We start from the raw sequence: 20,989 nt of genomic DNA, 5'->3' as shown, positions 1-20,989 counted from the left end.
GCACTACACTTTCCTGTCTTTGATCTCAAAGGCTTTTCCAGAAGCAGAGATGTAGAAGGCCTCTTTCTGTATATCTACAGTCAATTCTTAGCTAGCTATCCTGCTTTTGTTTTCTGAGCAACACGGTGACTTAAGTAATTTTAAACAGCATTTTTTAGAAAATTATTTAATATATTAATGGATAATAATGATTTGAAGTTGAACCTTTTCTGAAAAATTTTACTGATAAAATATTCAAAACCAAAAATTTTTAGTCATCATCAGCTTTTCACCTTCTTATCTCTGATGTGATTTTTTTGGCTACTGTTTTGAAGTGGTGGAGAAAGAGCACAGTGCAGTGTATTATCTAAACGTTGAAAATTATTTTGCTAGTGATCTGGCAAAATAATAGCATTTTGAATGGGGAACCCATCAGCTAAGATAGGTTTTCATGAAAACTTTGAGGGGGACAGACAACTAGAAGAATCATACAATTAGGACTTTCATGTTAAGAATTTTTGACTTGATTCTTCCCAGGCACTGCAATGTTTTTCCTAGGCACTATCCCCAGATGTGTTAGCAAAATGCTGCCCTTCACAATACCGTGCACACCATGATTGTACAAACATGCACACTATCTTCTCTGGGAGTCATTTTTCCTCAGGTTCCAGTACATGGGAAGGCCTTCCAAAATAGAATTGCCCAAATTGTCTGTTGAGTAAAAAATTGTCTGCTACAGCAAAAAGTGGGGATGAAAACTGATAGCACACAGTACTTACAAGAATAATCTCCAGTGAGCTATAGAAATAGAGCTAATTAGATAAATAATTGGAATGATGCTCTGTAGCACTTTTCCAAGTATTTTTTCCTCAGAAACAAAATTCTCCAAAATACATCCTACTGCAGTCTGTATATACGTGGATAATGCCATCCTGAAAAATGTTAATATTCTCTCCATTATATGCTTTCATGTATACTTCAACTTGAGTACCACCTATAGAAAGAATAGACTGTTACCAAAAATTGGACTCAGAGGAAAAAGAAAGTTACAACTGAGAAGTGGTTGGGAAAAGTAGGTTTATCTCCTTGCATTGCTTTATTTTTCCACTTAGCAGTTTAATGTTTAAATGCCCAGTGGAATTTTCATTGTCATATGCAGTAGGAATTGATTTATTATCTTCTATTGAAAATTTCATTGGACATGAAATCTTGTGGTATTTGATAAAAACCAAATGGTTTCCTCCTCAGCTGTGTTTAATAATTTTCCATTTACCTCAAAATAAATGGATTTTCTTCTCCATTTTGCTACATTCCGGGCTAAGTTGTCAAGTTTTTCATTGACAATTATTTTTGATAATTGAATACATGTTATATATTTTCAGAAGAAGTTCTTCTTTACTTTTGTGGTGGTCTTTGTATAAAAACTGTGTTTTTCTTCCTTGTCAGTAGGAATAACCAATTATCAGGGATGCAAGCCAAGTATTCGAAAGCAAAGCTGTATCAAACTTTGTTCTATATTTAAAAATGGAATTCTTTTCTCCAAACCATACAGGTGTACTGTACTAGACACCACCTTTTAAACACCAGATTATACATGACTGGTTTCACCAAATTTGAACATTATAAAAAAGGAAAATACATTTGACAGAAACTATCTTTGCTTACAAAAGTTTATTACATACAATCTGCATATTTTTGGGCCAAGAAGGGTCTCCTCCCCAGAGGACTTTTACAAATAAAGAAGAGATAAAAACCTGATGAATTATTGACCGTGTCTCCAACACTCCTAAGTGCACCACAGGCATTTTGATGGGTCTTCAAGCACTAGCTTGGGTTTTCAGTTTCTCTATGGACAAAAAACTCCATCCCTTGGTGTCATCAAGTTAAAGCAAACAAAAAACAACAACAACAAAGTCTGCAGCCTTCACCATGAGGTCGAAGGTACCATCAGTACCAAAAGCAGTGTTACAGAGGGTGAGGAAGGAGACAACACATGTAAGGTGGACTGAGCACTTGTTACTTTCCCTCCTGAAATGAAAAGCAAAGTAATTAAGAAGCAAATGTTTCTCAGTACATTTAGGTATTACATTTCCCCCAAATTTATATTCTATTACCCACAGTAAAAGACTAATTTTTAGGGAATGGGTTACCATGTGAGAACTGCAGTCACAAAATGGGCTCCCTACACAGATGAGATTTTATGACTACTCACATTCTGAATCCTCATATCCCGTCTGCAAATTAGTAGGAAATTCCAAAAGGATATATGTTTTTGTGTCTTAATCTTCAAAAAGGCATTAGGCTGCAGAATCTGCCCTGAGTCACAAATCTTTGTCGCAGAACAAGGAATGAAAGCTAGCCCTTGGTCTCTGTTTGTCCAGAGGAAAGAGTGGTCTTTGGTCCATTAGTCCAGTGTTGATTTTTGGTCATAGTAGTGTCTTAAAAGGCCATGCTAAGGGGAGCTGTGCTCTGGGGTGGTGGCAACAAGATGGGAAGGGAACCAGTTTATTTGGACAACAATTGCCCTAAGTGAAACTAGTGTTATATGCATAGTTTAATTAGATGGAGGACTTTGGGGCCTAGAATTATGTTTCAAAAGATATATGAAAGAAATATTCCATGGAGGAGGAGTTGGTGTTTTCTGCGTACTGGTTATAACACTGGAGTTTGTGACCCGACTAGAGCTGAAATTGTAGTTCTAGATTGAATTTTCAGGCTCACACCTTTTGGTTAGTGCTTCTTAAGGACCAAAAGGCAACATTTATTAAAACTGTAAAGTGTTGTCAGAAGGTTATAATTAAAATGCCTAGTTGTGTTTAGGTAAAGATAATGTCACTTCTTTGTTGTTCTTGCCACTAATCCTCCCATCTCTTACTTATCTTTGTAATATTGATACTTTAAATTCTTTCAACTTATCACAGTAACTGAGGAGAGAGCAACTAGGCATCATAATTCACCTAATGATAACACTTTAATACTGCTATTAGTGTTAAATGATTAAATAAAATAATAATTATGCAAGGGAGTCACTGGACCTTACAGAGAAATTCAGCTTATTCTCAAGCAGGTATGTACACAGGAGTCATGCCTATATACATGCCACTTTAGCAGTGTTACATAGTACACCTCTGGCTATGGTACAGAATGATGTGTATATCCCCTAAATCCCACATCTCATCTGCTAGCTCTGTTTGGGATACTTTAGGGCATTGTAGATGTCCTTAGGTGCTCTTGTCCTAATACTAAAATTCAGAATTTTAGCTGAATTGCTGTCAAGGCTTGACTGCTGGTGTCTGTGGGTTGCATCCCAGCTGACTGTATTGCTGTTTGAGACACTAGTGCACAGACAAACATCTAGAGCTCAGGTAGGTTTTTAGATGTTATCCTCAGAAGGGAGAGGTCTCCTATAAATCATCTCTTTTTTCATTAGCCTCACCTGGTTGCCTCAGATGACCTTAAACATCCCATGTATCACTAGATACCTTTGTTTCAGCATAGAACTAAATATTTTTATTTAATAGGTAAAGTATTGTGAGAACATTGTTACTATTATAACGAGCACTACACTCTCAAATATAAGTGTAACCTTACCTGAAAAAGATGGAACTCTGATCTGGGGACTTGCAGTCCCATCCCCTCCTTCACTGACTGCACAGACCTCAATGATGTAGACCCCAACATCAGGAAGAAGTACCACTGCAGAGGTTTTCTGTGTTTCTATAACTTGGCTATTGCTCTGCCCCTCTTGCCGGAATAACACCTGTGGTAGATAAAGTAGATAATGGTCACAGTGGACATTCAAGCTCTGTACCAGACATTTTGTGTAGATAGCATAGTCGCTGCAATGTTAACTGTTTCATGCTTTAATTAGGGATTTCTTGACACTGCATTTAAACAGACATCTGCTTTTACTCTTCCCTTCCTGCAGTGGCTTCAAAACAGTAATAGCAAAATATAAAGATTCATGAATGTGAAAAGACATAGATTATGACCTAGAGCAAAGACAGAGGACTTGCCCTCTCCAGCATCAGGTGTTGCACAACTTTGTCTCCAAAATTTCAAAATGTATTTTGAGTTCTCTTTGGTTCAATTTCTTATCCCAAACTTCGTGTTGATATTCACATTTTTGGCTCAAGAACCCAACTTCAAATGTAAAGAAAATAGCCTGAATAATGTATTTACTGTGTTTACTTTAGCTGGCTAAATCAACTGACAAGAGCTCAGGTCTGTCCCTGCATTTCCTGTGAAACTCACTGCAAATTTATGGCATGTGGGGGGAAAGCAAGTCAGCACGTAGCTGTCTTTTTGGTATTTCTGCATAAGAGTTTCTGCTCCCGGAGAAAATTGAAAAGGTCAGAGAGGTGTGAAAAACCAAAGAAGTCAACTCAGCTACTTCAGAATATCAACTATTCTGATAAAGGTTAGAACAGTTTCTGGTTTATTTGAACCATTTTATACTTTCTAAGTGATATTTCCTGATGTATCAGAGGAGATATAAGATTGTAGTCTGCAGAAATGATTTGATATGGGCTTCAAAAAACCCCAGACACCATGTTTCTCTAAATACACTGAAATAATTCTACTTTGATTTGTAGTATTGCAGTGAATTCTGGTTTTTATAACTTGTAATTTAAGTGTTAATCTGGATTTTAATCTTTAAATTCCAGATGTTACCAACACTGCTGTAGAAAGGCACTAACATTATCACAAAACAAACTGAAGTACTTGTGTTTCTGCTTCAAAAATATTAATTTTAATGTAAATTAAAAATATATCTCATTAATCTGCATTTCTCTAAATCCTACTGCAAACACAGTTGAATTGAAGAGTTATTAGGAATTTCATTTCAATCTGATATTAATAGCTACTGCTGACTCAGATGATGGACTGACCCCCCTCAGATAGAGTCGGATAGAGTTCAGTATTTGAAAATCACAACAAAAAATATGTTGGGACATTTTTCTCATTTTAATTTTATTTATTGTTTCTCATAATGAAAGCTGATTTGAGACAATCTTAATAGAATGTTTCACTTGCACAGAAGAACAAGAAAGGGAAAAAAGACAGCAAAGAAGAGGAGAAATTGCTTGGAGGAGAGAAAGGTGAGCAAGGAAGGGGAAGCACTAACCTTGTATCCCATTACATCAGATTCATTAGCTAGAGGCCTGACTGGCTCCCACCCAAGTGACACATGTGAACCATCTTGTATCCACATAATATTGCCTGGTGCTTGGCTTGGAGCTGGGAAGAAAAAAAACCGACATGTACACATATATATATTTTATAGCTAGTTTCTTTAGAAACAAAAGAAAAGTATTTTAAGGTTTCATTATATTAAAATTCGTAGTGTTACCAGGCTTACAGCTCTAGATGGAACATTTATGATTTTTTTTCATCAGTAGTGTAATTTTGTGGATTATAGTGTACTTATTTTGCCTACCTCATAATTTTCACAAAGCCGATGAACTTGAACTCTTTTTTCTCCCTTTGTAAAAAATGCCTTGCTTCCTAGGAGATTACCTTTTGTTATGAATGCAAAGTCATATAAATTCCTGTCTAAGCATCAAAGCAAAGCCGTGAATCAAATCTATACATGATTCCTGATTATTATACGCTCTAAATAAATAAAAACCCAAGGGGACAGGGGTTGTTCCCTGCTTTTTTCCTTTTAGCAAAGGTACTGAGATTACTTACGGGATTTCTTGGTTGCTGCATGCACAGCAGTGCTAGGTGGTCCATACCCTGCAGCATTGTATGCCCTCACTGTTAGGTGATATAATGTGTTTCCTTCTAATCCTGTCAGGAGGATGGATGACTCATTTCCCTCTGTTTTGACCTTTTCTGCTGCTTCTTCCTGCTGCATGTCCTTCCAGTAACCAACCTGCCAACAAGCAACCAAATGAAGGATTAATATGGGCACCTGGCAAGATCATGCTTCCAGATGCTTGTGCTTGTTATCCTTTTTTGCCATTTATGCCTTTTTCTGATCATCAGACCCCTTTAAGCATATGGGAATTGCAGCTTGACCTCAAGCCATGCAGTGCTCTCTTCTCCAAAATGGCAAGACTTGAAATATCATGAAGTGATCTGAAGCACATGGAATAGCTGTATACTGGCACAAGAAGAGGTTACTGTACGACAGAAGAGCAGAGGGTGAACTTTGTCAAGGAGAGCTCATCATTGAAGGACACCATTCAAAGAGAATTCATCCTCTGGTAGGTCACCAGAATATCTAAGTTCACCCCAGAAAATTCTGACTGCATCAGTTAAGATGTCTTGTGAGCAGTGTTCTTTTCCTGGTGCAATCCACATCCAGGAGATTTCTTATCAGTCCAATGAATAGGCAATGACAGAACAATGATGGAAGTATTTTGATTATCTGCAAGATCTTAACAGAAGAAAAAGAAGGAAATGGATTCAGTTTTAGTTCTCGGATATAAATAAGTTTCTGGTAAATGAAGTTTTGATATATATTTATGCTCTTTTTTTTCCGACATAAAATGAACCCTTAAATGACCTTTGGTGGCTCTTAATTCTTATTCTTTGGTAGCTTCAAATTTATCATAATCTCAAAGAGCTTCTCATAAAGCTGAGCTGAGAATTTGGCCAGTCTCTGTCCTCAGGGACCAAGCATGTTCAGGGCATAGCTGGAGAAAATGTATCTAGCTGAGCTACACAAGTAAGGCAATTTTCCTGGGGCTGTATTTTGCCTATCAGGAGATGTCACTAACATGCCATTCAAAGACCTATACTCAGCTTACTTTTATTTATGCCGAGACTTACTTGCATTTCTTCCACATTTTGACCTTTTGTGTGAAGCTGGTTATTTCTTAATAAGTTATTTACATTGTATCAGGATAACTTTTCCTCTGAGAAAAAAGGTCATAGATGAGAGAACTCTTGAGAATGTCTCCCAAGAAATGGCAAACCAAAAATCCCCGAGGGGTTCACAGGAAAATAAGACCAATGAGCACAATGTTGACCTTTTATAATTGCACTAGGACTGCAATAAAAAAAAAAGATCTGAAACAATCTGATTGCAAAAATATACATTTGAGGTCCTGTCTTCACTTGAGAAAAGTGCCTCTGTTAACTTTGATTAAGGGTATATTAGTTTGTGTCAACTAGCAGTCCACTCTTTCAACTGTGAAATTCAAGTATTTTTCTTTTGTGTGTGTCCTGGCATTATCTCATTTTAAAATGCTGTTGCTTTAATTCTTAGGTGAGTTACAGCTCAGTTCACAAACCTAGCTGCAGTCATCACTTGTTCTGAAATAAGTGCAATTCACTGAGGTATTTTGCTGGATGAATACTTGACCAAAGCTACCGATAGCTGAAGTAACACCTATTCAGAGTCGGTTTTCTTTTCTTGAAAAGAAAAAGGTAAAAATTACCCTTTATTCACATCCTACTATTGAATCTCCCATGCTTATTATCTCTAGGGCAGTCAGATTCCTTTCATTTAACTTGTGATGAATCTTTACAAATTTGATGCTACAATGGTGAGAGCTGCACAATATTGAGCACTGCATGAACAGGCAGAGAGGGAACATGTGTCCTGGAGACCCTGTCATCCAGATTGTTCAGTCTGCTGAGGATCCAACAAAATGACTAAGCTTACACAAGTGAACAGTAGCAGGGGTGGAAATGCAACTGAAATTTTTCTCCTTTTTCTAGAAAGCCAGGAGCAAAATTACAAGTAGCTGTGTTTATTCACAGGACACGCCATGTCTCGTGTTAATCAAATGCTCATGAATGAACTTATGAACTTTTTTTTTTTTTTTTTGTCTGTGTATGTGTGTGGGTGTGTGTGTGATAACACATGTATCCACTTCTTGATGAATAAAAGAAAAAGTGGTTATAAAACAAATAAATTCCAATGATTATTAACTGAGGTAGATGGTGTGGGGATTAATATTGATTTGAACTGAAATAAAGAAACTTCTGATATTTAAAAGTGAGGCACATATTTCTTTAAAATAGAGAATTTGTTTATTTACACTTGTCTGAATTTTCTAGTCCTTTTTTAAAATCTATTTTTTCTGTAATTTTAATTTAAACTCCTCAGAAGGGATCTATAACATAGAATAGGTTTTCATTAATGATAACATGGAATATTGATAACAGCATGAAACAGAAATCACAAAAAAAGTAGCCCATATTTGAAAACTGAAAGAAAAAGAGGAGAAAGAAAATATCTTGTCTGTTTAATGCATTCTTGTTTGTGAGGCTTTACATTTTTTCTGGACATTCTGATGTTTAAGAATAGTAAACTTTGATACCTGATTTCCAGAAACCCTCCCTTTGAGCTGCAGAGGAGCAAACTGATTTGCTCTGATCACGGGTTAAGCAATAGTTAAAAACAAATAATGGGAAAAAAACCCCTGTCTAATATTCTTCTACCTCTGATAGAAGGTACTTATTAACTTTAAACTTCACTTCCTTCAAGTTTAAAGTTAAAAAGTATCCTAAATGGTACTACTCTTTTCCTGAAGCTGGCTTCTAGGAAATCTAATCTTTGTCGTAACTTAATCTGATCTAATTGCAGGTCTTCACTAAATGCAGAAAAGTCAGAGTTATTGGCTCTTTCTGTTGATCACAGAAAATTAGAGCTACAAATAAAGCATATCAAGTAAGCACCTAAATTAAGTAGAATTTCTGTCCTGCTGTGGTTAAAGCATCCATATGCTCTTTCTAAATTATGTCAAGGTGTACTTCACTAAGTAAAAAGAAAAAATAAATCCAGTACTATGTAGATATAATTATCTTTTCCATTATAAAAATAGAAAAAGTGCAGCTAAAACCCAGCAAAATATTGAATTTTCTTTGAAAAGTCATCATATGGTTTTATTAAATAAATAATATAATAAACCAAGTTATTACATCAAGTAGTCCTCTCTGAAAACGATTTTTCATTTTCACTCAAGACTGTTTTTTTTTAATATTTTACCTTTTTGTTATTTTTCGATTATTTGTTTTCTTCAAGTTGATCTTTTGATTGTATTAGCTAAACTCCTATCCCTTGGGGGAATTCCAGTGAAAAAGACATGAGTTTTTTCATCTAAACTTAAGTATTAACCTTTGGGGAAAAGGAAAAAGAAACCCAAAATATCTCTTCTTCCAGTCAGTAATTCTTTCTGATTTTCTTCCTTATCAGTAGTGAATGACAAAGAAAATATTGCCTTGGGCTCAAATAGATTTTATAACCTTCAACTTAAAGATTCCAAACAGTAAGTATAAACAACACACTATATTTTTCCACAATTCTGATGAAGTTTTTGAGGTACTTTATCAGACTGTAGCTGGCACACATTTAGTAAGGTTGGGCGGACAGCTGACAACCTGTACTGAAGGCAGGAATAATATGTGCTTTGGAAGATGCAAATGAGGGCAGCAAACCTTGCATAAAACTCATGTGACATAACACTTAACACTGCCTTTCAAGGATGACAACGTGAAATTGGACAAGTTCCTTTGCCTTTCATTACTCCTTAGGACAAAGGGCAAGCAGGGCCAGGGTGAAAGTGGGTCACTGTGAACTCGTCTACATTTAGTAAATATTCTGTCACTGTTGTTGATTAAAGCCCAAACACTCAAGTATTAAGGAAATAGCTGTCCCTTTCATAATGCTGTTGCCAAAAGGTCAGGGATGTGAAGACTGTGTAAGAGGTTGTCATTGCTATGATGACTGCAGCCAGAATACGAATTGAGACATGCAAACAGAGTGGCTAATCAGATAGTTTTGCATTCAGATTGAACTGAAGGCAACTTTTTATTTGTGACTCACAATAATTCTACATTAGGAAATAATTAAAAAACAGAGAAAAGATAAATAATTAATCCTATTCGCTGTTTGGTGATTAAAGGAGTACTATAGGCTTTGTTTTGCACTGCACTGTACAAATTATGAACTTTCAGAATCAGTTTTGAAATTTAGAGTCTTCCCAACAAGTGAAAGAGACTCTTAAGAAAGTAAATAATATGGAAAACATAAAACTGTTCTGTACTTTGGAGGTAATTTTTTGGGGAGGTGGATTTTAGTCCCAATGTCATCCTACACAGACTCCTTTCCTTTTTGCACTGTGTGGATGCTTTAAAGGCAAACTGACAGTATGTTAGGAAAACTGGGCTGATAGTGTGGACTTAGTGTACTTAAGTGAATATTATAATGCACTCACTCACTGTACTGATCCTATAAATCATTACCTCTTTTTTTATGAAATCCTTCCCAAAAATGGAATTAAAAACATCTGGTGATACCATCCTTAGGAATTATTCTCTCCTGCTGAATTGTGCAGAACAGCAACATTTACTTTTATGTTTACTGAATAAGTGCTGCTCAGATTATAATTATTCTTGTGAAGATGGAGAATAGCAAATTACTCCATGAAAGATTTGTCTGTCAGAAAGTGGGCAGAGGAACTCTGGCTAAATGAGCAAAGACAGAAAGGGCAGGATGGAGGTGGGTAGGGTAGAGAGGAAAAAACACCTTCATCTCCCCAGATAAAAGTAGTACCTTAAAAGGTATTACAATTTAGAAAGCTCTTGTAATTCCTTCATGGGAGGAGGTACAAGGAGCAGCCGTTTTTTTCTTTTTGTTGTTGTTGTTTTTGTTTGTTTTGTTTTTTGTTATGTCAACTGTAGGTCCTTGTCTTGAAATATTTACTCTGTAGTCTTCATGCTATAATCCTAAAATTGGTGTACAGCAGAATGAGGAGCCAAATTATTAATAACACTGTTAGTTAGTTCTCTTGTATCAGTGAGCATTTTCAGATTTGTACCTGAGAAATCCATGAGAGACACAGAGGTGGCAAGTATGCCAAACTCCAAAGGTCAGAGCATTTTCCAAGTGCAAAGACCACCCCTGACACAAAGCAAGCCCACTGTCCTACCTGTAACAGCCATCTATTGCTGGACACACCTGTAGAGCTAAGGGAAGTGTTATGTGACAAGCAAGTAAATGCAAAATCCATTCACGTTATGAAAGGATAGGTTTCTAGGGAAATAAATTTCAATTTTTAGAAAAAATAATCCATCTTTTAAATTTTAAAATATGTAATGCAAAGTTAATAGAACTTTTTGAGAATCATTTTGATAGATGGAATGAGGATAAGAGTGAAAATAGTACGTATATTTAAAAAGATGTTAAGATACGTGAGAAAAAATAACAAACCAGCCACCTTTATCAAAAGAAAAAAAAAGTCAGGGTGCAGCAAGTAGGTTATTTCAAGTGATAAAAGACTAGTCTCAAAATTGAAGTCAGGTTTGTAACAAGTGGAACACTTCAACATGAAGAGGAATAGTATTTGCAAGATGAATATCATCTGTATGAGATACATTTGTTCTCTTTATAAATAGCAGGTTTAAAGGTAAAATGGTTAATTATGACTTTTGCTGCATGAAGCAAGCTATGAGCAAAGGAATAGAAACATATTTAATGTAAGGAAGAAGCAGGAGAAAAGAACAATGAAATAAAACTGGCAGAGGGTCAGCAGAATTCAGCATGCAGATGTAGATGGGAAAAAGACCTGAACAAATGCTAGACCTGAGGGGACATGGCAAACTCACAGCCCATTTGGACTGCGCTAGATATTAATAGAGATGTTGCTATCCAATATATCAACAGGCTACAGAAGCAGGTAAAAAAAAAAAATATTAACTGGCTGTGTCTGAGCTATGAGGTAAATGCACTGTCCTGGTCATGGCTGGCCTGTCAGAGGCTGAGCTGCAGAAAGTATTGGCTCTGGTGCTGCCCAGACACCTACATTTCCTTCCTAAGGCTATTCGTGATGGCCACCAGCACCTGAGGCTGCCCAGAAATGCTACCAGGGAGACACCCTGTGTTAGTACATTACAAGATACTTTTTGACACCCACACGATTGGTGTCAACCACAGACTTACATGTTAACCCTCTTTTCAGTGATACTGTAGAAAATCAGGAATGAGTCAGCACTGTCTAAAAGTTTAAATAACCTGCATCCCAAAATCAGTTAATTTGCTTTAGCTGGACTATTTAACGAGAATCAGCACACCCTGATCCACAAGGTCAGGGTGAGTTGTGATGGTGGCCCAAAAGAATAGACGGGTGTACTGCTAGATGTGATCTGTTCCTGGAAGTTTGGGTTGTAAACTGTATCCAAAAATGCAAGGAGGTCCCTCGCCAAGGCTGGTTCACTCTCCCAAATCAGGAAAGGCTCTCTCTAAGCAGAGTTTTATTTATGGACTGTGCAGCTGCTGCTTCCCTCCTGGCATCCTGTTGTTACTGTCTGCCCAGCAGATGTCCCTCAGCCTCTGTGGGATGAGAGCACATGGATGCAGAGGCTCTCTCCTTCCTCTGCATTGTGCTCAGTAAATAACAAGTTTGAACTGGTCGCTTAGAGCTGGAAACAGTCAATACCTAATTTTCCCCAGCCCGTGAATGATGCATGCTGGGTCACTTGCAGTTCTTTCAGCTCTGTTTGAAGTGACAAAGAGATGTTATAAGAACTGGTGTTGAACAGTTTTCAAGCACAAATAAATAAAAAATGTTCGGGTGCTACAGCTGTGACTGTTGTTGCACCGCTAGCTGTACGTACGTAAAATGAGCATAATTCCTATTGAAGTTCCACTACTGCACATGTTGACAGAATGCAGCTCTCACAAAAGCAACAAGACTTCTCATTATGATATTCTGTGTTCATACCTCGAATCCCTGTGGTCTTCCTAGACTTTCTTTAATATGTTTCCACGCAACAAGAATCTCTGATACAGACAAACTCGTAGCTTTCACATCGATGGGAGCAGCAGTAGGTTCTGTATTAAGAAAAATTGAAACAATAAACCTCCACTGTAACAGCTTGTATTTATCAAAAGCATTCCGTCTGAAACTGTCATTTACTTCCTTTATTCTATCTTAATACTCACAAGAAGGTATGACACTTAGGGGGAACATGAAAAACTGAACAAGATGAAGAGATTATTATTGTTGTATTTCTTTATTTGTGTCGTGCTGCATCAATATCTCATCACTGATGACGGGTGCAGCAAAGTGTGAAAGAATTTCTTGTCTGTGATTTTTTTAAAAAGCTTTAATATTTGTATATGTGTCCCCTGTCTCCACACACCCCTTTCATAGCCCTAACTGCAGCAGTAAATGGAGAATTCATTCTATTTGTGGATTATTACTGCCATTCTGGCAGCTCAGGATGAGCAATACCTTGCTGAGGTGTTCAGTCAGTCCTGTCCTGGGGCAATACTGGGTAGGAAGTGATACCCAGAACTGTAGTGAAATCTATGTGAAAGATTTTTTTTAGGACTATGTTATTATATCCTCAAAGTCACAGGCACCAATGTTTGTGATGTGCCACCTTCTCTCTGCTCTGAAGCATTTACTGTTTTAGGTGTACATTTTATAAAGGTACCAAGACCTAAGGTTGGTCCCTCTGATTACCTGTGTTTGTTACCATTGGCCCTCTGTCCGTGTTTCTATCTCCATGCTATTCATAAGACACTCTGCAGTCCTGACCTCCTGATTACCTGGAACAGGGGATCCTTCCTGTCCTCCAGCCTGGCTGGGTGTCCTTTGGTGGTGCTGGAGCATGGCCAGCATCCTCACTGAAAGCTGTAGGATGCTTTACATACCACACTTGCCTAACAGTGTTGTCACAGGCATGTTTCCCTGTGTACTTTCACATCAGTGAATGCCTTACAGAGGCCCAGCTTCTTTCAGTGGTTGGGAAGTTGAGTAAATGTCCCCAGATATTTGCCATGGCATGTGATTGAGCATCACCCCCCCCACTCAGGTGTGTCACCTGTTGTGTTACAGTGGGCTGGGAGTGACGAGCGTCCAGAAATTGCCTCATATGAAACTGGGACATGAGCCAAGGAAGTCTTCTGGGTCTTTGGCTTTATTTCTTAGATATGACTGAAAACTTTCTTAAAGACAAGCTGTGGAGGCAAGGCTTCTACATACACTGTGCAGCACAGAACAGGGCATTTCTCCACCTTTCTGGTGTAGTTCACTTGCTCAGCAAAAATGGGAATTCACATTCTCCTCAGGTCACAGAACCTCTGATTTCTTCCTTGGCCTAATGTTCCTCATTACATTTCTAATGTGTTGATCTGTTCATGAAGGGCAGGCAGAGGTCTTGGTTTTATGTCATAGGGAGACACATCAAAGAGCTTTTTGAAAAATGGGTTTTGGGGACCTGCTTAAGAGGATTACAGAAAAGGAGCTTCCTTCTAGAACAGCCTGAGATAAAATGATATCTTTTTCTCAGTGATAAAACCATACGTAAGATACCTAATATCAGTGTTGACTCATTAGCTACCCTCCTTTCTCTGCAGATGTTTTTCTGGCAGTGTTGCCCTACAAATATTTTTGACACAGCTCATACAAATTTTTCATTCTCTTTGATGTCAGACCTCTAATGTTTATTACTTTTTTGATCTCTTTTTAAATTTATATCTCAAGAAAAGAAGCAATTCTGATGTGATACAAAGTGGTGTTTGTCAGCAATGAGTATTACTAGTAAGTATAAAATAATTTTTTAACATTTTAGGTAATAAAGAATTAAAAAAAATATGTTCAGGAATTAGAGAAATGATGTTTTGAATTCAATATGGAAAGAATTGCATTATGAAGAAATATATTGCTCATAATATGATTTTTTGTTAAACAGTTACATCCTGCTTTCTATTTTATGTCCTACTAAGATTTGTGTGGCAAAAGCTATTTTCTAGTTTCTATATTATTGAAGCAATTACCTTGTTGTCAGAAAAGATTGCAGTGGGATAAATAATTTGAGATGTACACAAAATATTGGTTGGCAGACTTTACATTTTCTGTAAATGCAGGTATCATTTCCTCTTCATAGTATTCACTATGAGTAGTTTATACATTGCTTGAATAGATACATAGAATATTTTCTGATTTCTTTAAAAATTGTTTTCAACAAATGGAGCAGAAATAGTCAGAAGTTTTTTTATGTGAAGAAAATGCATTTCTCATATATTCTGAAATAATTCGCTGCAGTTTCACTGATATTAGGCACTGAGAATAGTGTTCAACAAAAAACCAGAAATTGCATATTTGGGAATAAGATATATTATGACTGCCTGAAAGTTTTTGGAGACTAAATAGCATTTTTTATTGATTCAGATACGATGAGGACCTTATAATTTCTGGTGATATAATACAGTGTGTAGTTCACTCCAATGTCATGCTTTATTCTCTGTGTCTGAAACTAATGGTAAGTTTGATAGGCTCATTAGCTTTTTCTATTATGACCACTGATGTTATATTCATATTATTTTCTTCAGATCTTGTCATTATGCTAAAGCTGTAGGTGCCTACCTAAGGTCATACTTCCTGAAAAAAGAAAAAAAAGGCCATCTTTAATACTTCCTGTTTGAATTAAAGATGGAGTACAACAAAATGTAATAAGGCTGTGTGCAATGTCCAGGAAACACTGTCTTTCTCTGTGCTGCAATCATACTTTAAAGAAACATGATCAATATGTAAGTCTTTGGGATGGCTGTAAAATGTCAGGACATTTTCATGGCTAATGTTCAGACAGAAAATCCTGAATTTTGACACTGGAAAGTAAAGAATCACTTATTAGCCCTCAGTGTGCTGACCTGTTTATGACTGTAAGCTAATCTGTTTTCCTGAAATATTAATTTTATTAAAATAAAAAGATTTCCACCTGATCTAACATAAAAAACAAGTCCAAGAGCCTACTCAAATTTATGTCACTTTAGTTCTTCTATGGAACAGAGCCTCAGTCAGGAATATTCAACCAATCACTTCATTGAATCTGTTCAGTTCTTATTTTGATTCCAAAAATGATTTTTGCAAAGTAGTCTTATTCAAAATCCAAGCTCGTATTTGAAGGAAAGAGCCTCAATCTGAGTAATTGCATTATGACTGCAGGCAGTTCTTCATAGCTGAGATTTTGGGATTTCAGCCAGGACATATTTCTGTGATAATGCCTCTCTGTGGAAAAATCCACAGGAGATATATGAGAAGGAAAATCAGGAAAATTCATCCCTCTTGTGTCAGCCTGTTTGTAAAGAAAGTGGTTGCTTTTGCTTCTTTGCTAGAAATAGCCACATGGACTGTCTTCTAAACCAGAGAACCTTCAGTGAACTTTTTCCATTATTGAGAAATGGGGAACTCCACTAGATCTGCAGTGATAAGTCTATCTGCAGGATATAGAACTTTCTCCAGAATCATGTGCTCAAAGAGGAGAAATGTCCAATTATCACAATAGCAGAAACAAGATTACTGTTTCCATGACAGGCCTTCAGAATTCCAACTTTTCCACAAGTCCTTTCTATTTTCACCTTCGCTCTGACCATTGTCTTTGCTGAAGACTTTAAAACAGAGGAAAACTCCAAGAGTACTGGAATGAGCTATAAGTGAAGAGCTCTGCCCTAAATATTTTTGATTTAGTGCTGAAACACTTATTGGGTAGAACTTCTGAAGCCTTTTTTCCTGTAATGATGCTCTCCTTCACACTTTCTCACAGTGTACATCCTTCTGTGGCTCTCCTCTCCCCATGGAATAACCCAGATTTATTACACAGCAGAGTGTCACCTGGGAATAAGAAGTTGCCTTATTCCATGAAGAATTTACCAGAGGAGTGTTGCCATCTTCCTGAATACAAATGATTCTTTCCGTCCAGTGACAGGGCAGAGAGTCACCCTCAGCACGTGAGGAGGGGATGTGCCCGTTATATTGACTGCACATCTGCTTCTCATGGGGCCGGTGCCATTGATCAGAGGAGTGCTTAATAAACTCCTGCATGTCAGGTTTCATTCCTTAAAAAGTCATTGGAGACCGTCCTAGTTGAGCTTTCACAGGATCTCTACAGACAGATCATCTGGCAGAATCAGGAAATAACCCTCTGTAGTTTACAGCTAATCTATCAATTAGTTTTCAGGTTCACCTAAACCCCAAGAAGCTCTGCTTTAGCTAGGAAATCAATCAGGTCTTCATTAATTTAAGATTTTAATTGAAGACATGAAGCCTGTATTCAAAGGTGTGTAATTACATATTATTTCCTCTTAGTGAAAAGAAAATAGTGATTTATTTGTATAAATATGGAGAAGCAAAATTTTGATGCCTTTTGTATAGTCCTTTGCCTTTTAGATAACTGAGAGCTTTGAATTTCCATTGGTTTGATGAATTACCACAAATCCAGACAAAGCAAGAACAAAAGCTCTGTGCAGTATCATTGCATCTTGTATGCATTACAGAAGTGCATCTGGGGTCCCTCAGGAGGTTTTAAATAGAGAATATGAGAGTCTTCAGGCTTTAACCTGTATTGCTAAAGGCTTTCTATTTCCTGTATAGAAGTTTTTAGTAGTATTTACTACTCCGTTTATCAAAATTATAGATCTTTCAGTTGTTGTGAAGATAATTCTGTCAATGCCTGAAGGAAAAATTAGATACTGAAATGGACAGAACTGATCCTGTATCACCCATTATGACAATCAGTAACAAAAACCCCTTTATATAAGACCTAATTCATCTTGGAACCAGCTGGGTTCTGAGAAACTAGTTTCTATTTCCTTTTATATTCTCATCTATTTCCATACTGTAGAGTACTCTAATTCATATTTATCCTTGTGCTTTTAGGCTGCATCTATGCTTGTAAACTAAACAGGGACAGAGAGACAAAGGCCCCTGCCTGAGCATGGACATACAGCTATCTGTAGCATTGCACTGTTGGCATCATCCGTGTTGACCCTGGGCAATTTGTGCTGCCCCACGTAGAGACAGTTTTATCAGAGTAATACCCTGATGTAAATTAAAACATTTGAGCCTTTCTTTTGTGTGATTTCTACCCCATTTTAATGAATGGAAAAACAGATTTAATTTTATTTATGGTAAATTACATGGTATATTATTTTTTATTTATTTGAATAGCATAGTTTAATTCTGCATAGTTTAATTTGGAAAGGGTTGAGCTGACAATTCACAATACCAGAAGTTTTCACTACAGATGTAAAAATTTTCACTTTCACATTCCTATTAGTAATCCTGTCTACATAGTCTTATTTATTTTAAACAAATGATATAGTTTTTCATTACTGTTGTCCATTCCTTTATTATATTTAACATCGATTCTTTATTAATTCAAATTTTCATGCTTGATATACTTTCCTAACTTAAAAAAAAATTACCTTAAATTTTTGTCTATACAGTTGTTATTTTTATCCTTTTCATTGTTTGAGTTGTATTATGTATGCTTTTTACTTATTCTGAATATCTTTTAAAGGGTACATCTATAGATCCTCAAATGTAATGTCCTGTCTCAGACATGCAGAAACCATTTCTTGCAGTATAAACTTCAAATATCTCTTATATGTTTAGAGACATCCCAAAACACTTCTATTTTTGGTGTCAACTGTTAATTCTGGTTAATAAAATAATTTCCTGCTTTTTAATGATGTGTTTCACTGTTATTTGGTATGATCAGCTTTTCTATAGTGTCTTAATTATTCATCAGAACAAGGCTATTGTGCTGTTTTTCTTCTCACTTAGTCAGTACGGGATAAAGAATCTGCTAATTAGCACAGCCAGAACACAAGGTCATTAGTCCTTACTAATTAGTTTTTACTATCCAAACTAATCCGAACAGTTAAATTCTCTCATAAATAACAGCATTCTTTAATATTTTTCAACAATTAGAAAGATGTTTCTCAGCATCCAAATTGATCAAGGTAATCAGCAATTGACCTCTGTTTTGACTTCCAGCTTTTTAAATTGCCCTTTTCCAAAATTACATTGGAATCCAAGGTTGTTCTGTTTTATCCAAACACTGATTTTGTATTTGCTGATATATTATCATATCATCAGCATGGTATGACATCCAATTTCTTAGTTTTATTTTTTCTTCCTATGTAGCTCATATTTTGTCTAGCCATGCTTGTTAAAGAAAGCCAGCCTGGCCATCACTGTTATTAGCACAGCCTTTCTCATCTTCTTGCCATCATATATCCACACTCCTATTTCCTTCTCCATTGCTATATTTGTGGTTTCCCCAGTTTTCATTTTCCAGTGAGTTAAAGTCGCACATAGACATTGCGTATGGCATTCCCTGATATCGAAAGCTTGTATCAGTAATTTTGGAATTCCTAACACCTCAGTATTTAGGTGGAATGTGGTCATCAATAAAAAGAGAATGCATAAATGTTTATGTTGTTACAAACAGTGCTAACCTTGCTTTCGTTCATTGCTTTACTTTCAATGTCTAGTGCCTTACAATTTTTTGTTCTGTGGATAAAAATTATCTGTGCCCGCACTGAATTTCAGTGCTGTTCCAGTATTTTCTAGCAAGAATGCGATACCTTATTTTCCTGACAGAAAGCATGGTCAGAAGATTTCTCTGTGTTCTGTTCATGATCCTTTTCAGCCTCAGGTCTCCACACTGCAACCTTTCTCCTGGCAGGTACCCTAATTTGCAGTGCTCTCATGTCTCTTTCTGTTAATAAAGTTTTCCTTCATGTAGGATTCAGGTTTCTCCTTCTGTGCTGCGGGAAATGTCTCTGTCTCCTTCTGTTCTGCCTTCTTACTGAGGTAATTGTGCATCCTTTTTTCTATCCTACATCTTTTGAGCATCATCCTCATTCCCTCTTCAGAACTGCTTCCTGGTTCTCATCATTCCTTTTAACATCATTACATGTGACTTCTACTTTTCTTATTTTTTCTCTGATTGCTTGCTTTTTCTCCTTTCATAAGTTTCCCAGGAAAGACTCCTCCTTCAAACTTCCCTACTGAATTAAGCCATCCTTTCCTGAGAGTCACACATATATTTGTTTGTTTTTTTTTTTCCTCCATTGGATATTTGTCAAGTTTTGTACAATCTTTTTAACTGATTCTCCATTCTATTCCTTATTTGTCCATTCCATTCATCTACACTTTTAGCTCCTGGATAGTCTTTCCCATGAACTATATTCTGGTGATGATTTTTATGAAGTCAAAAGACTGGTGAAGGAGGAAAAATGTCTTAAAATGTCTGTGACGAGGTAGACTTTCTTACCTCTTAAACACTGGGTCACCACTATGATTTATGTTTTAGCAATTGGTGTAGTTCTGTCTTCTAAATACCTCTTGGGTCTATGCCTAGGTGGAGGCTGGTGAGATCAAGGGGTGACATCAAGGGCACCCTCAGCAAGTTTGCAGATGGCGACAAGCTGGGTGCTGCAGCTGACACACATGGAGGAGAGGATGCCATCCAGAGGGCCCTGGACAAGCTTGAGAAGTAGGCTTGTGGGAACCTCATGAGGCCAAATACAAGATTCTGCACCTCAGTTGAGGCAGTCTCAAAGACAAATACAGACTGGGAGAAGAACTAATTGAGAGCAGCCATGAAGAGAAGAACTTGTGAGTTGTCCCAGATGAAAAGCTGAACATGAGCTGTCAGTGTGCACTCACTGCCCAGAAAGCCAAACGTGTCCTGGGCTCCATCCAAAGCAGTGTGGGCAGCAGGGCCAGGGAGGGGATTCTGCCCCTCTGCTCTGCCCTGCTGGGACCCCACCTGCAGTGCTGCATCAGCTCTGGGGTGTTCATCACAAGAAAGAAGTGGACCTGTTGAAGCAGGTCCAGAGGAGGGACATGAAGGTGGTCAGAGGGCTGGAGCAGCTCTCCTATGACAGGCTGAGTGTATTGGGCTTGGTCAGCCTGGAGAAGAGAAGGTCCCAGGGAGACTTTCTTGTAGTCTTCCAGTACTTAAAGGAGGCTTATAAGGCAGAGATACTTTATACAGGCACATAGTAGCAGGATAAGAGGGAATGGAGGAGAGAAGAGATTTAGATTAGTTCTTAGAAAGAAATTAATTAGTTCTTAGAAAGAAATTAATTACTGTGAGGTTCGTGAGATCCAGGAATAAGTTGCCCAGAGAAGGTGTGAGTGTTCAAGGCCAGGTTGGACGAGACTTTGAATAACTTAGTGGAAGGTTCTCCGCCCACAGCAGTGTGTTGAAGCTTGATGATATTTAAGGTCCCTTCCGACCCAAATAA

General features: G+C 37.2%; 1 protein-coding gene across 1 annotated transcript in view; it reads right to left on the bottom strand.

The window, feature by feature from the left end:
• Positions 1-1,475: 1,475 nt before the first annotated feature.
• CNTN5 (contactin 5) overlaps positions 1,476-20,989 on the bottom strand; it is a 605,619-nt gene continuing 586,105 nt past the window's right edge. Inside the window, exons 21-25 of the mRNA XM_066312958.1 lie at positions 12,663-12,772; positions 5,674-5,860; positions 5,108-5,220; positions 3,571-3,739; positions 1,476-2,007 (exon numbers count right to left, since the gene is read on the bottom strand). Of these exons, the coding sequence (XP_066169055.1) occupies positions 1,904-2,007; positions 3,571-3,739; positions 5,108-5,220; positions 5,674-5,860; positions 12,663-12,772 (683 nt within the window). The 3' untranslated portion in view covers positions 1,476-1,903. The remainder of the gene's footprint in view (positions 2,008-3,570; positions 3,740-5,107; positions 5,221-5,673; positions 5,861-12,662; positions 12,773-20,989) is intronic.

This window comes from Sylvia atricapilla, chromosome 2 (genome assembly GCF_009819655.1).
Source record: "Sylvia atricapilla isolate bSylAtr1 chromosome 2, bSylAtr1.pri, whole genome shotgun sequence".
Lineage (NCBI taxonomy): Eukaryota > Metazoa > Chordata > Aves > Passeriformes > Sylviidae > Sylvia > Sylvia atricapilla.
The sequence above is the reverse complement of the archived record's forward strand: the minus strand, read 5'-3'. Positions and strand labels throughout refer to the sequence as shown.